The sequence below is a fragment of the Macrobrachium nipponense genome, chromosome 23 (genome assembly GCF_015104395.2).
Source record: "Macrobrachium nipponense isolate FS-2020 chromosome 23, ASM1510439v2, whole genome shotgun sequence".
In the NCBI taxonomy this organism is placed as follows: domain Eukaryota; kingdom Metazoa; phylum Arthropoda; class Malacostraca; order Decapoda; family Palaemonidae; genus Macrobrachium; species Macrobrachium nipponense.
This window is the reverse complement of record NC_061090.1, coordinates 64,214,453-64,228,228: the sequence shown is the minus strand read 5'-3', so window position 1 is coordinate 64,228,228 and position 13,776 is coordinate 64,214,453. Positions and strand designations below refer to the sequence as shown.

The 13,776-nt window shown below is 41.7% G+C and overlaps 1 protein-coding gene across 1 annotated transcript in view; it reads left to right on the top strand.

Moving 5' to 3' along the window:
* The window catches only part of LOC135201413 (5' exonuclease Apollo-like), a gene marked incomplete in the record, with an annotated part of 159,239 nt that extends 145,778 nt beyond the window's left edge, over positions 1-13,461 (top strand). Inside the window, 2 exon segments of the mRNA XM_064230322.1 lie at positions 834-1,032; positions 12,131-13,461. Coding sequence (XP_064086392.1) covers positions 834-1,032; positions 12,131-13,150 — 1,219 coding nt within the window.
* Positions 13,462-13,776: the final 315 nt, after the last annotated feature.

Sequence of the window (13,776 nt, the reverse complement as noted above, 5' to 3'; positions counted from 1 at the left end):
GGATTTCTTTTTAGCACTGGTATTTTATATAAACTATAATGTTTGTGTACCTTGCTTTTATTCTAATTGAAATAGTATACATATATATATATATATATATATATATATATATATATATATCTATATATATATATATATCTATTATATATAATTATATATATATATATATAGATAATATATAGATATAGATAGACATATATATATATATATATAATATATATATATATATAATATATATATATAATATATAATATTAATTGCTTTTCTTTTTATATTTTATTAAATTTTTGTATAAGTTTTTTAGTGATTATTATTAAAATGTATAGGGTCTTTTTACATATAGTTCGGCATCAATGACCTAGTTGTTGCGATGCTAGTTTATTTAGTATCAATCAATCAATGTTGTGATTCCTCACACCCACCCATTTACCCAAATGAAAAGGCGTGAGAATTTGTGGTTAACATATTCTTTCAAATGGGTGTGAAAAGGGTGAATGGACAGACTGTAAGATTGGCAAAGAGCGCTCATGCCTTGAGTCTATTTCACTGTTAACGGGCACTGACTGCTCTGGTCAAGTATGAGAAAATTCTCTTGACATCAGTTGGTCTGTCTCATGTCTCCCCCAGCTGGACCAAGGTGAACCCTTTGAGAATTTGCACTAGCCATCAGAAATAGGTTTTTACGAGGTCAAAACCTGTTTTATGCATGTGTTGCTTTATTTTTGTAAGGATTATTTTCTGAAAAAATTACATTTTCAATAGTCTCACTGAATAACAGCACAAGTGTAGAAATAGTTAAAGAGCTTCAATGTTCATTTTTGTCTTTTTTCCAGCTCTAGCCCTGAGTCAGAAATCAAAATCGGTGTCAGATCACTTGGTAAAGAAGCCTTATTGGAATCTGTAGCAGCCAGATATCAAGAGAGGATTTTGGTTTCTCAAGAGAAATATGAAATTTTGAGAGTACTGAAAGCGCCAGATGTATACACTACTGATCCCAAACAAGCACGAATACACGCAGTGCCATTGAATCAGGTAAGAGTGTGATTGCAGGGGATATGTGTGATTTTATTTCTACATTGAATTATGGTGTATTGAAACACTCCAGATCGACAAGAACAATGATAAAAGATGCCAGATAACAATTTTTTTATTCTAATTTGCTATACATAATTTCTGGGCTCAGTTCGTGTCGCTGCGCGAAATAATCGTTTAATCCATTATTTCTAAGGTAAATGATCTAACAAATACCAGAGAATAAACAAAATAAAGAAAAAGGTCAGTATAACTGACTCGCTCACCCTCCAAGAGGGCGTCGGTATGAACACTAGGGCGAGTGAGACCACTACCACGAACCTCTTGCCAATAGAAATCTCCCACAACAAAACCCTCACAAGAGGAGAGCCGATCCACAGAACGGGGCAGCAACTACTACTACTCCAACCCATGCTAGGGACTGCCGCGCCTCTGGTGGCCATCCTTAAAGTTAGACCCGAACCCTTGAGACGTAATTTTTATCTCTCTGTGTTTTCGTGCCTTTTTTCGAGGATTTTACTTATCATGGAGCGTTCAGCCATCGCATCAGCTAAGTTAAGTATTCCGAAAGGTTCCTACATAGTTTTTTCCTACCTTGAGTCAGTATTTGCCGTTTTTTAGGTATAAATGCTGATTCTCGGCCGGAAGCATGGCGGCATTGTTCTGCCTCGTGGCGGGTTCGTTCTTGGTCTCCCATACCTAGAACCTTCCCTTTGATTTTACGTCTCTATACCTGTTTATCTATATTATGTTAGGGGATCCAGCCTGCATTGGTTTATGTCATGCATGCATGTCTTTCTTTACCTTGCTTAGGCATGTATCTCTTCTATCCAGACCCTAGCCATAGCTCTTTAGTATCGGCCCAGGCTAGCGCTTTGAGTGGGTAGACTTTCTCTCGGGGTTAGTCGTACACTCCTGGATTTTTTCTCCTACTAACTTTATTTCCCCTACTTTGATATTATTTTAAGTATTTTATTTGATTTTATTTGATTTTGGTTAGCCTAGGGCGTCTGGTACGTTATCGTAGCCTAGGTTTATTATATCATGGTCCCCATTAGTTTTGTTGCTTCCTTTTATCAGTTTTGTTGCATCTACGGTTGCATCTCGCTGATCAGTTTGGTTGCATTATCCTAGGCTATAGATTTCGTTGTTTTATCGTGTTACCGTTTCGTGGTCACCCTGTGATCACGATACAGCCAGACGCCTGTCCAGTCACCCTGCCCTCCTCCTGCTCTCCCATAGAGCTGGGGGGAGGGAGGTCCGTCCTTGCTCGCTCCATCCGGGCCTGTCTCCCTCTCTCCCTACGCGGAGGGAGTAGGGGAGGCTGGACAGACGTGGGACTGGGTTTGACCGTGTCTCTCTGCTTCACGGTGCTTCGTTGTGACGAGGTAGGGGGGTTGGCCTCCCCTCTCCTTTGTTGTTCCGTTGCCCCGCTGTAAGCTCGAGTTCTGTTTCGCCCTCTCGCCCCTTCCCGGATTGTCGGTGCTCTATTTTTCTTACCGGAGCTCCGTCGATCACGAGGGAGGGAGCTGGTTCCCCCGCTTGCGGGCGGACCTCAGGCGGTTTTTTTTTTTTTTTTTTTTTTTTTTTTTTTTTTTTTTTTTTTTTTTTTTTTTTTTTTTTTTTTTTTGCAGTTGGTCTCATTTACCTAACATCCTGTCTCGTCGGCACAACGGGGAGACGGATACCACCGCGATTCGGAATCATTTCCGGAATTTAGTGCTATTTTATGCTTAAGTCTATCATAAGTTTATTTTAAGCTTAAGGCTATCATAAGTTTAATTTAAGCTAGCTTAAGCTGGGTCCCTCCCTTGCCCCTGTTTTATACACCGGATCACACTGGAGTTATAGCCTATTCAGGCGGTAGGGGAGGGGTTATGCCCAAAAATTTTTTCACTCTCCGGCATGCATCGGAGTTCTAATTTAGCCTGTAAGTGATGTCTTTTATGGTACTCGTATCCTTCCACTTACAGACCACCAACTGCGAGCATCCAGGATGCAACGCCATGCTCCAGGACCCCTGCGGGCATGAAGTCTGTAGGTCCCACGCTCCGTGCGCGACTCCGCATGGGAATCTGCAGGTCTGGTATCACGAGACCTGTACGATCTGTTATGATCTCGTGGGTCAGTTCTTGGACGGGGTAAGTATTTCCAGCTGTATACATAAACTGTAAATACTGTACTATATCTTAAGTTTAATTTTAGTGATTTCTTTTAAGCTTAAGTTCCTTATATGTTGTGAATTACATCCCCAAATATTATAGGTTTAAGCCCGGTTTTAGTTTAATAGACGCCCTCTCTTCCAGGCTGCTGTTGTTAGAGAGACCGCCCTTGCAACCCTGAGGGCTTGGGTCGCCGCCAAGGGACAGCCCTACATTCTCGAGAAGAGGATGGCTGTCCTGCTGTTCCCCGGCGGCAAGTCGACGGGGTACGTCGACCCGGCAGAAGCAGCCCCGACTATGGCGGCGATCCAGCAACAGGTCGCTGCGTCGATGAAAGAACCAGGCCAGGATATCTCGTCGGAAGTCGCGACGCTAGATTTGAACGTGGAACTAATGGTAGGTGTTGACGACCTGTTGGTCGAGGTAGGTACGTTGGATGCCCAAGGGCTTCCCTTGGGCGCCACTGGATCTTCTTCTCCTGCTACTTCTCCGGCTTCCTTCCAAGGCTTTACAGGAGCTGAGCTCCAATATTCTACGCCTAGTGCTTCGGTTAAACCCAAGGTCAAGGGCCAAAGGGTACAGAAAACCTTTACGAAGACGTCGTCGTCATCCAAAAAGACTTCGTCGGCGTCATCGTCTCGTAAGTCTCCGGCTACAAATCCCGGAGCAGAGAAATCTAGAGCTTTGGCTTCAAGCTCTAGGTCCTCAAAGAGCAGGTCTTCCAAGGAGAGGCCCCGTACTCCGGCGGAGCCAGCGTCTCTCCTCTTCCTTTGGTGCCTCTGCCGAGTTATCCTCCACCTCCGCATCAGCGCCGGCTTTGGATCCCAACGCTGGGTTGATGCAACAAATGGGAGACTTGGTTGGCTCGTTGAGGAATAGTATGGAGCAGATGTTCTCCCGGTTATCCGAAAGGATTACAACCCAGGACAACATAATTGCCGGACTCAATCAGGCCCCTCTGGCTACTCCTCCGGCATTCGGTGCTGGATTAGTACAGCTTCCTCCTCACGATTCTCTGCCTCCGTTCTCAATGAACAACCCCTGGAGAGTGGCTTCATACGCCCCTTTCCAGGACGGTCTTATCTCCATCCCGAAATGCGGTACTCGAAGGATTGAGGACTTCGAGTTCTATCCGGAGGGCCTCCAACCGCCGTTCATTGGCTACGCCAGGCTTACGGATGCAGCCATGACTAGGGAGGATAAGGTTCCAAAGGAGACAGTTCTTTACTCCCGGGACCAGGCTCAAAGAGAGTGGCTCAGGTGTTTGGAAGAAATGGACTGTACAAACACCGGGTTCAAGCCTTTAAGTGTCCCTTCACCATCTTTACGATGGATGAAGAAACCCCTCTTCCCTTCTTAACTAAGATTGCTACGGTCACCATTCCGGCTGCCCTGAAGGGAGAATCCTTACCCCAGTTGAGGGAAGCAGACCCCACCTCTCCTTTGCTCCCTTCACTTGGAGATTTGTGGGAGGATCTGCCCAATACCTTCTCGGTGGGCAAGCTCAAGCCAGACTGCGCCATGGACCAGCTCGGCGAGAAGCTACCTAGACTTCCTGATAGCCTCATTCAAGCTGAGTTTGAGGCCAAGTCTAGGCTTGCCAGGTCCATGAATACCATGGCAATGACGGAAGTAGCGGCTCTTTCCTATGCTTCAGAGCCGCTCTTCAAACTGTTGACCAAGTCTCAGACGCACACGGTCCAGTCTGACTTGTTCGAGTTCGCGACTGCCAGGGTTAATTGCCGGAAACACGTCCTCCAGGAAGCAACTATTCGGCATGAACCGAATAAGCTGCTTTCCTCCAACATCTGGGGGGCAGACCTCTTTCCTGAATCTATGGTCAAGGAGGTCCAGGCTGAGGCAACAAGGCTCAACCAGAGCCTCAAGGATCGTTGGGGTCTCACAGCTAGGAGGCGTCAAGATCAACCTGCAAGAGGTAAAATGCAGAAGAAACTAAAACGTTACCAGCCTTACCAGAAGAAGCAGCAACGTTTTAACCAAGCTGTTTCGGCTGTGCCAATTGTTCAATCAGGCCAGCCTTCTACCTCGAAGGCTCCGACTCAACCCATTTATGTGATTTCCCCTCAAGCTCAGCCTTCCACCTCCTACGCTGTCTCCCCAGCCTTTAACCAAGTGTTCGAGGGCCAAGCCTTCCAGCACTATGACCGGTTCGGCAGGGGCGGTAGAGCTAGGGGATCCTTTCGTCAGAGAGGATCAGGAAGGTCACTCAACATGGGAAAAAAACAACTTCCGTGGGGGCCGCGGAGGTCACTCGACCCAGCAGCAATGAGATCTCTAAGGTAGGAGGGAGGCTGTTTCTCTTCCGGCATCGGTGGGGATTCAGCAAATTGGGCACAAAGCATTGTGTCAAAGGGTGGGCCTGGGTTGGAGTTGGATTGCAGATCCTCCTCCATCCAGACCATTCCTTCAACTTCCATCAAAAGAAATGACGGAGTATGCGGAGGAGCTCCTCCAGAAAGGAGCAATAGCGAGAGTCAACAGATTAAAATTTCAGGGTCGCTTGTTCAGCGTACCAAAGAAAGGCTCACTAAAAAGAAGGGTAATCTTAGACTTGTCCCGCTTAAACTTGGCCATTCGCTGCGACAAGTTCAAAATGCTGACTATCTCGCAGGTGCGGACCTTACTTCCCCGTGGGGCCGTCACCACCTCTATCGATCTTACAGACGCATACTATCATATCCCTATTGCAAGACACTTTCGCCCTTACCTGGGCTTCAAACTGGGAGATCAAGCATTCTCCTTCAAGGTAGTTCCCTTCGGTCTGAATGTAGCACCCAGGGTATTCACGAAGTTGGCGGAAGTAGTCGTCCAACAACTGAGGTCTCAAGGGATAATGGTAGTAGCGTATCTCGACGATTGGTTGATTTGGGCTCCAACAGTCGAGGAATGTCACAAAGCCACACTGAAAGTAATTCAATTCCTGGAGTATCTGGGGTTCCAGATAAACAGAACAAAGTCAAGACTCACTCCGGAGTCCAACTTTCAATGGCTGGGCATTCAATGGAATCTATCCTCCCATACTCTGTCGATTCCATCAGCCAAGAGGAAAGAAATAGCGAAGTCAGTGAAACAATTTCTAAAGTACAAATATGCTTCAAGGAGAAACCAGGAAAGAATCCTGGGTTCCCTCCAATTTGCCTCAGTGACAAACATCTTGATGAAGCCAAACTGAAAGACTTAACCAGGATCTGGCGCTCACGAGCAAATGTCAGATCCAGGGACAAGTTATCATCAATTCCACAGATTCTACGGAATCGTCTGCACCCTTGGACAAAGTTGAAGAACCTGTCCATATCAGTACCCCTTCAGTTCCCTTCTCCGGGAATTACCATCCACACAGACGCTTCACTAAGCGGCTGGGGAGGATATTCTCAGTTCAAGAAAGTTCAGGGAACATGGTCACCTCAGTTCCGCCAGCTTCACATAAACGTATTGGAAGCAATGGCAGTGTTCTTGACTCTGAAGAGGTTACATCCGCCAAAGAACTCTCACATAAAGTTAGTTCTGGACAGTGCAGTGGTAGTCCATTGTATAAACAGGGGAGGCTCCAAGTCAAGACATCTGAATCATGTCATGGGAGCCATCTTTTCCCTGGCAGACAAGTTCAGTTGGCACCTCTCCTCCACCCATATAGCCGGAGTGAGAAACATCATAGCAGATGCTCTATCCCGTTCAGTTCCTCTGGAGTCGGAATGGTCACTGGACAACAGTTCGTTCCAAATGGATTCTCCGGAGGGCGGTTCCAGGCTGCAAAGTAGATCTGTTTGCATCTCAGCGAACCACAAACTTCCCTGTTATGTAGGCTCCCAACCTGACACCCTCTGGCCTATGCCGCGGACGCCCTGTCCCATAGATTGGAACAACTGGGAGAAGATTTATGTCTTTCCTCCTGTGAATCCTTCTCCTGAAAGTACTGAACAAACTCAGGACGTTCAAGGGTCAAGTAGCTCTAGTAGCTCCAGACTGGCGAAGAGCAACTGGTACCCTTGATTCTGGAACTGGGTCTTCGTCCTCTTCGAATTCCAATCCCCAGGCTCTCCCAGTCAGTACAAATGAAGACTGTGTTCGCTTCCTCAGGAATTCTCAAAACCCTAACTTTATGGACTTCATGAAGTTTGTGGCCAAGAGAGATGCAAATATCGATCCACTAAATATTCTTTTCCTGGAATCAGATAAAAGAGATTCAACTTTAAGGCAGTATGATGCTGCAGTTAAAAAGTTGGCATCCTTCCTGAGAGAATCAGACATTAAAATCATGACAATCAATTCAGCTATATCCTTTTTCAGATCCTTATTTGAAAAAGGTTTAGCAGCTAGTACCATTACGACAAACAAGTCAGCCTTGAAGAAGATTTTTCAACTGGGTTTTAACATAGACTTAACAGATTCTTACTTTTTGTCTATTCCCAAGGCTTGTGCTAGACTTAGACCTTCAGTAAGGCCTACGTCAGTGTCATGGTTCTTAAATGATGTTCTAAAGCTGGCTTCAGATACAGATAATACGACATGTTCATTTATAATGCTCTTAAGAAAAACACTATTTTTATTAAGCTTGGCTTCAGGAGCTAGAATTTCAGAACTGTCGGCGTTATCCAGAGATGCGAATCATGTAGAATTTCTTCCCTCAGGAGAAGTTCTGCTTTCTCCGGATCGCAGCTTTTTAGCAAAAAATGAGGATCCTTTGTTGAGGTGGGAACCTTGGAAGGTTATACCCCTTCCTCAAGATCTTTCTCTTTGTCCAGTAACGACCTTACGAGCCTTTCTGTCCAGGACATCCTCATCCTCTTCGGGTCCTCTCTTTAGAAGAGAAAAAGGTGGTGCTTTATCAATTAAAGGTATAAGGCAACAGATCCTATACTTTATTAAACAAGCTAACCCTGAATCCTTCCCCAAGGTTCATGATGTCAGGGCAGTAGCCACCTCAATTAACTACTTTCAACACATGAACTTTGATTTTAAAAAGTATACTGGATGGAAATCGCCGACAGTATTTAAACGTCACTACTTAAAGTCCTTGGAATCTCTGAAGTTTTCAGCAGTTGCGGCGGGTAACATAGTTTCCCCCGACTCTGCTTAATAATTGAGTTGAAGATCCAGATCTCCTTTCTACCTATCTCAGCCAACAGTTTGTCTATACCTACCTTGTTCATCCACGTCTACCCTTGAGTCTTAGCTGCTCTTGTGATGGTTTAGTGGGTGTCCCTTATTTTTTCGCTAGGGTCACCCACAATTGATTGTATGTATTGATCTTTGTGATGTGGTCCCCTTATGCTAGGGTGCCACATCTCCATTTACAATGGTTATGGATTTGTTTATTAAGATCTATAAACTTGTTAAGATGTTTTAATGTAAGTTTGTTCATATTTATGCTTTATTACATTATTGATACTGTTTAATTATAATTTGAACTTTTATATTTTTTGCCTATGATAATCATACACATGTTTTAAGTTCAACATATATCCCATGTAAGCCCTTGTATATATATGTTAACTTTAAGTTAATTTTAAGTATTGTTCCTTTCCACACTATATGAACAATTGTGTATGTGTATATATTTTCTTGCAATTATAATATTTAATTATATTTTAAGTTTTATTGAGACCTTCTTTATTTTCAATCTTGTGCTAATTCTCTGGTACAATTTCGCGCAGCGACACGAACTGAGCCCAGAAAAAGGATTTTGACGTAGGAAAAATCTATTTCTGGGCGATTGGTTCGTGTCGCCCAGCGAAATCCCACCCCTTCCCCAACCCTGCGCTCAAGATTGACTGCTAACTTAAGGATGGCCCCCACCCCAGAGGCGGCGCAGTCCCTAGCGTGGGTTGGAGTAGTAGTAGTTGCTGCCCCGTTCTGTGGGTCGGTTCTCCTCTTGTGAGGGTTTTGTTGTGGGAGATTTCTATTGGCAAGAGGTTCGTGGTACTGGTCTCACTCGCCCTAGTGTTCATACCGACGCCCTCTTGGAGGGTGAGCGAGTCAGTTATACTGACCTTTTTCTTTATTTTGTTTATTCTCTGGTATTTGTTAGATCATTTACCTTAGAAATAATGGATTAAAGGATTATTTCGCTGGGCGACACGAACCAATCGCCCAGAAATAGATTTTTCCTATGTCAAAATCCTTTGTTTGTGCCGCCCATTGCACTTTATTTAACCTGGTTAAAATAATTAATATTCAGATAACAATATACAGAGGGATCCGTTTAATCGGGCACCCTTTGGACCAGGCCACTGCCAGACCACAGAAGATGCCTGATGGCAGAAGTCACCCTTTAACAACCTCTATGGAAACAAAGTCTTGCCAGCTCATTCCTCACTACTATTTTATCAAAAGTACATAGATGAAAGCTTTGAATAATCACTTTCATTCGTTAGGTTTAGTTCCTTATGAAAATTCTGGCCTCTCCATGAGCATCTCCTTAAAATGCTTACACCTTTGCCACTTTGAGGCTTAAACTACGTTATGACCATGTCAAATTCTCATTTCCTGGAACCTTTTAGTGTTTTCTGACACTTCAAAGTTTTCTGGCTTTTCTTTTCAACAAAAACCTAAAAATCTGCTGCTTTTGTTTCTTCAAACATGCACGAGTGTTTGAGAGAGAGAGAGAGAGAGAGAGAGAGAGAGAGAGAGAGAGAGAGAGAGAGAGAGAGAGAGAGAGAGAGAGAGAGAGAGAGGAAATGGATGTAGGAGAATCATTGCTTTTTGTAAATGATCAGAGATGGGTTTTAAAATGCAATTGTCTTTATTTATAAATGCAGTAAATTAAAAGAAGCAAAGTTGTGGTTTCAACTGTATTATTGGATGTTACTTTTGCCTCTTCCAAAACGTTTTTTTTGGTCTGCACATTATTTGTTTCTTTAGCCACAGGCACAACCATAATTTTGTGGCATATTTTCATAGTACTTTTTTCCTCTCCCTTTTAATTATGAATAAAGATAATTTTCCTTATTTATGGGAGCCACCATTGAAAACTAGCAAATTTTTAACAAATCGACAAGTGTCACACAATCCTTAATAGATGTGCGTTAAGTTACATCCTAATTGACATCGGCAAACAGCTGTTTCTCCATTCCATTTTTTTATGTCAGAGCTTGGTTTTGTTTATGCTAGTTTCTTGCAGGCATTAGTAAGTGGTTGTTAATTATAAAAAATAGCAATTAATTCTTAGACAAATCACAAGGGTTGTAAGTCTTATTTAATGTATGAAGATTTGCATTTAACCTAATGAACTTTTGCCTCTAGGTCTATTTATTAATTAAAAGCTAACTCAGACATAATATGCATTGTTAGTGGTAACTATCTACCGAAACTAGACAGGCATAGAAAGCCTAGCCTAGTTTAATCTGCTATAAATACATCACGCACTAACACGATGTTTATGATGAAATTTTGTTTTTGGACAAAATTTTAATGATGTATGATACACAAGACCAGATGATACACAAATACTTAGCCTTCATACATGCACAAATTACACCTCTTTTGTAAGTTGTAGTATTTTTTAGTTTAACACAATGTTGTCTTCAGAAATAAATGGTGCTTGTGAATTTATTGAGCAAGCTTCAGTTCCAGAATATGAAAAAATTCAGAAACTGATGTGACATGTAGCACCGGCCTTGCAGCCACTCGGGATCTAATGACGGCTGATTGAAGCAAAGTGCCGGATTTAAGAGGCTGGACTGTAATACTTAATTTAACTTTGTCTTGTTATTTTTCACTCCACTAGCATGCAAACATGATTTTTTTAGAACAATTTTTAAATCTTGTACACACAAACAAATAATTTATTATGTAGAACCAGTTATATACTCACGTCAGGAAAGATAATGATTCCATTACAGTAGTTGGTGAGAGAATCTTCTAACATCAAGTGTAACAAAACCACATTTTTGTATAGTGCCCCAGTCATTGTAATCAGCAATTAATGCGCCACAGGGATAAAGCTTATGGTAATATCTTGGAAAGTCGGATGATATTGATGTCCTCATCTAATTTTTAGTCAATAAGGAATTTATAGTCAAATTTCATTCTATTCTTTTCTATTATATTCCCCCCTAAAATGAAGCTGTTACATTTCACACTACCTATCTCTATCAGTACCCTGCTACATGTTCACTTACCGCATCAGCTTGAAATTTTACTCAAAGAAAAAGAATTTGTGTGCAGTCATAGGGCCATCTTTCATTTAAGAAAACAAATATATGAAATTTGCTAAGAAAGAAAAAACCATGTGATCCTTTCACTGGCTGCATTACTTTTGAACCCATAACTTTAACCATAGACAATCAAGTTTATTTTCTGGAGCTCTTGTCACCCAACTAACGCCCTCCTTATTGCTGTCTTAAATGTTTAATAGCTAACATTGCCCCAGTGCTTGGCTTTGCAACTTAAATTTCATTAATCAGTATCCATGATCTCATTACCTGTGCAGGTACGACAAGGGCACTAGGTTCCATTTATGTTCCCACCTCATTATAATATTTGGGTGGAGATAATTTAGAAAATATTGTCTTCTAGTGGAGGAAGTACTACTTGGTTACTGGAAGGGCAAAATGGAAGTGTGAGAGGCCAGAAGAAACTAGTTTCGAGACTATTCATAAGGAGTCAGTGATAATAGCATACTTGAATATGTTTGATTTATAAAGACAGGGAAAAGAAAGATATCAGACATAAGTTTATTTCTGTCTAATGTATTCCCTGGGTCCCTGAGTTTTCCAGAGTATAGATGATGATATACATTTGGATTATATTTCTAAAGTTATATACTTATTTTTAGTGAAATTGTATCACAGAAAATTTCATAATAAATTTAAACCTTGACAATAGTTGTCAAATACTTTTTGGAGTGATCTATTTAATGTGATGTATGGATTTTCCACATATGGAACCTAATAAGATTAATTGTTTTCTTGCAGATAACTTCCCAGTCTCATAGTAAATGGAATGAAAGCACATCAACTGTGAGCATAATCCTGACTGCTCTTTTTGTTGGGTGGTGTCATGGTCCATATTCTGCTTCAGCTTCTCGTGGCATGTATGTCGTCCCTTACAGTGACCATTCCTCATATTCAGAGCTACAGGAAATGGTAGCTTGCTTAGCCCCAAAACAAGTTTTACCAATAGTAAGGAAGTGGTCTTGTAAAGGTTGGTGGTCTGAAGATACAGCTCCAAATCAAAGCATTAAATGGGACATGAGTTTTTATGAGCATTTGTTAACAAAGCCACCACCAGACTATTTTATCATTCCAAAAGCTGTAGAAAAGGCCATGAAAGAAGGTAGCACATCATTTTATCATCCAGAGTTACGTCAGTGTAGACGTCGTCATGGTCTTATGCCCAGGCCAAGACTAGCTAAAAGAGTTCCCCGTGGAGTGGTGTTTACTTCCTCTGAATCAAGAACAGTTTCACCAACACAAACAAACAGTACTAGTTTTGATTGTGCTTTTTCCATGTCATCTACACCGACACATACATTACATCCTTTGAAATTTTGTGAAACCAATTTGAATTCATATAAACAGTTCATTCATACCACAGAGATGAAAGTTCCTGGAAGTTCATCTAGTAATGTTCCAAATGCTTCATCATCAACTCAAACATTGCCTTGTACGTTATGTACCCATAATGTTGAAACCAATCAGTATGTTCCATCATGCAGAGATTGTGGTACACAGACACCAAAACGGGCACAATTTTCATTTAAGAGAAGCGCGCCTACCAAAGAAACTAATTCTAAACTCAGCAAAATGGAAAGTTTTGGTGTAGAGAAAATCTATTCATTGCTAGGAAATATTAAATATGAATCTGTGGTTTCTACTGAAATGCTAATTTGTGAATTAGAAGAGGAATGCAAAAATAAAGATAACATTCAGGAACTTCTAAAAAAGGCACATGCATTATGTGACATTTTGTGCTTAATAAGTTCATTGCATTAGCATTTAGGTTCTGTTGTGAGGAATCTTGTGTGACTATGTATGGTGCCTGTAATGGAAGGTCAGCGGGGAGGGGGGGGGGGGTCATTTTTTTATTTAATTTCTGATAAGAACTTACCAATATTTAAAAAAAAAAAAGCATGGGCATTGCACTAGCTTAAATCTTAATTTGAGCAGCCTTGAAAACCCAAGTGTAGGTAAAATTTATAAGATTTATTTAAGTTTATAAGACGTATGTTTTACTGTAATTTATTAAGTGGATGAAATCTGTATCATGCAGTGTAAATCATGAAACAATACATGTCTTTTAGTTACTTTTTTGTTTTTTTTGTAAGAAATTACCCTTGTGTTTTCAAGAAGTAAGTCTATGAAGTAGGTATCATATTTCCTAAAATACAAATCTGCAGTTCTTTACCTAGGGTTTAGCATGCTAACGCAAGCTGGAAGGACCATTTAACGTTCAGACAGGGTTGTTAACTACCGACAGGTAAAGGGGAATCCCCACCAACTCGTCAAACTGCACTCCACTGTTCCTTGTGGCCCAGGTACCTGAATGAGGGATGGCTGAGGTGGGATGTTCAGGCTTGATTGCTAGGAAAACTACAAATTACTTTTAAAATTTCCTATTT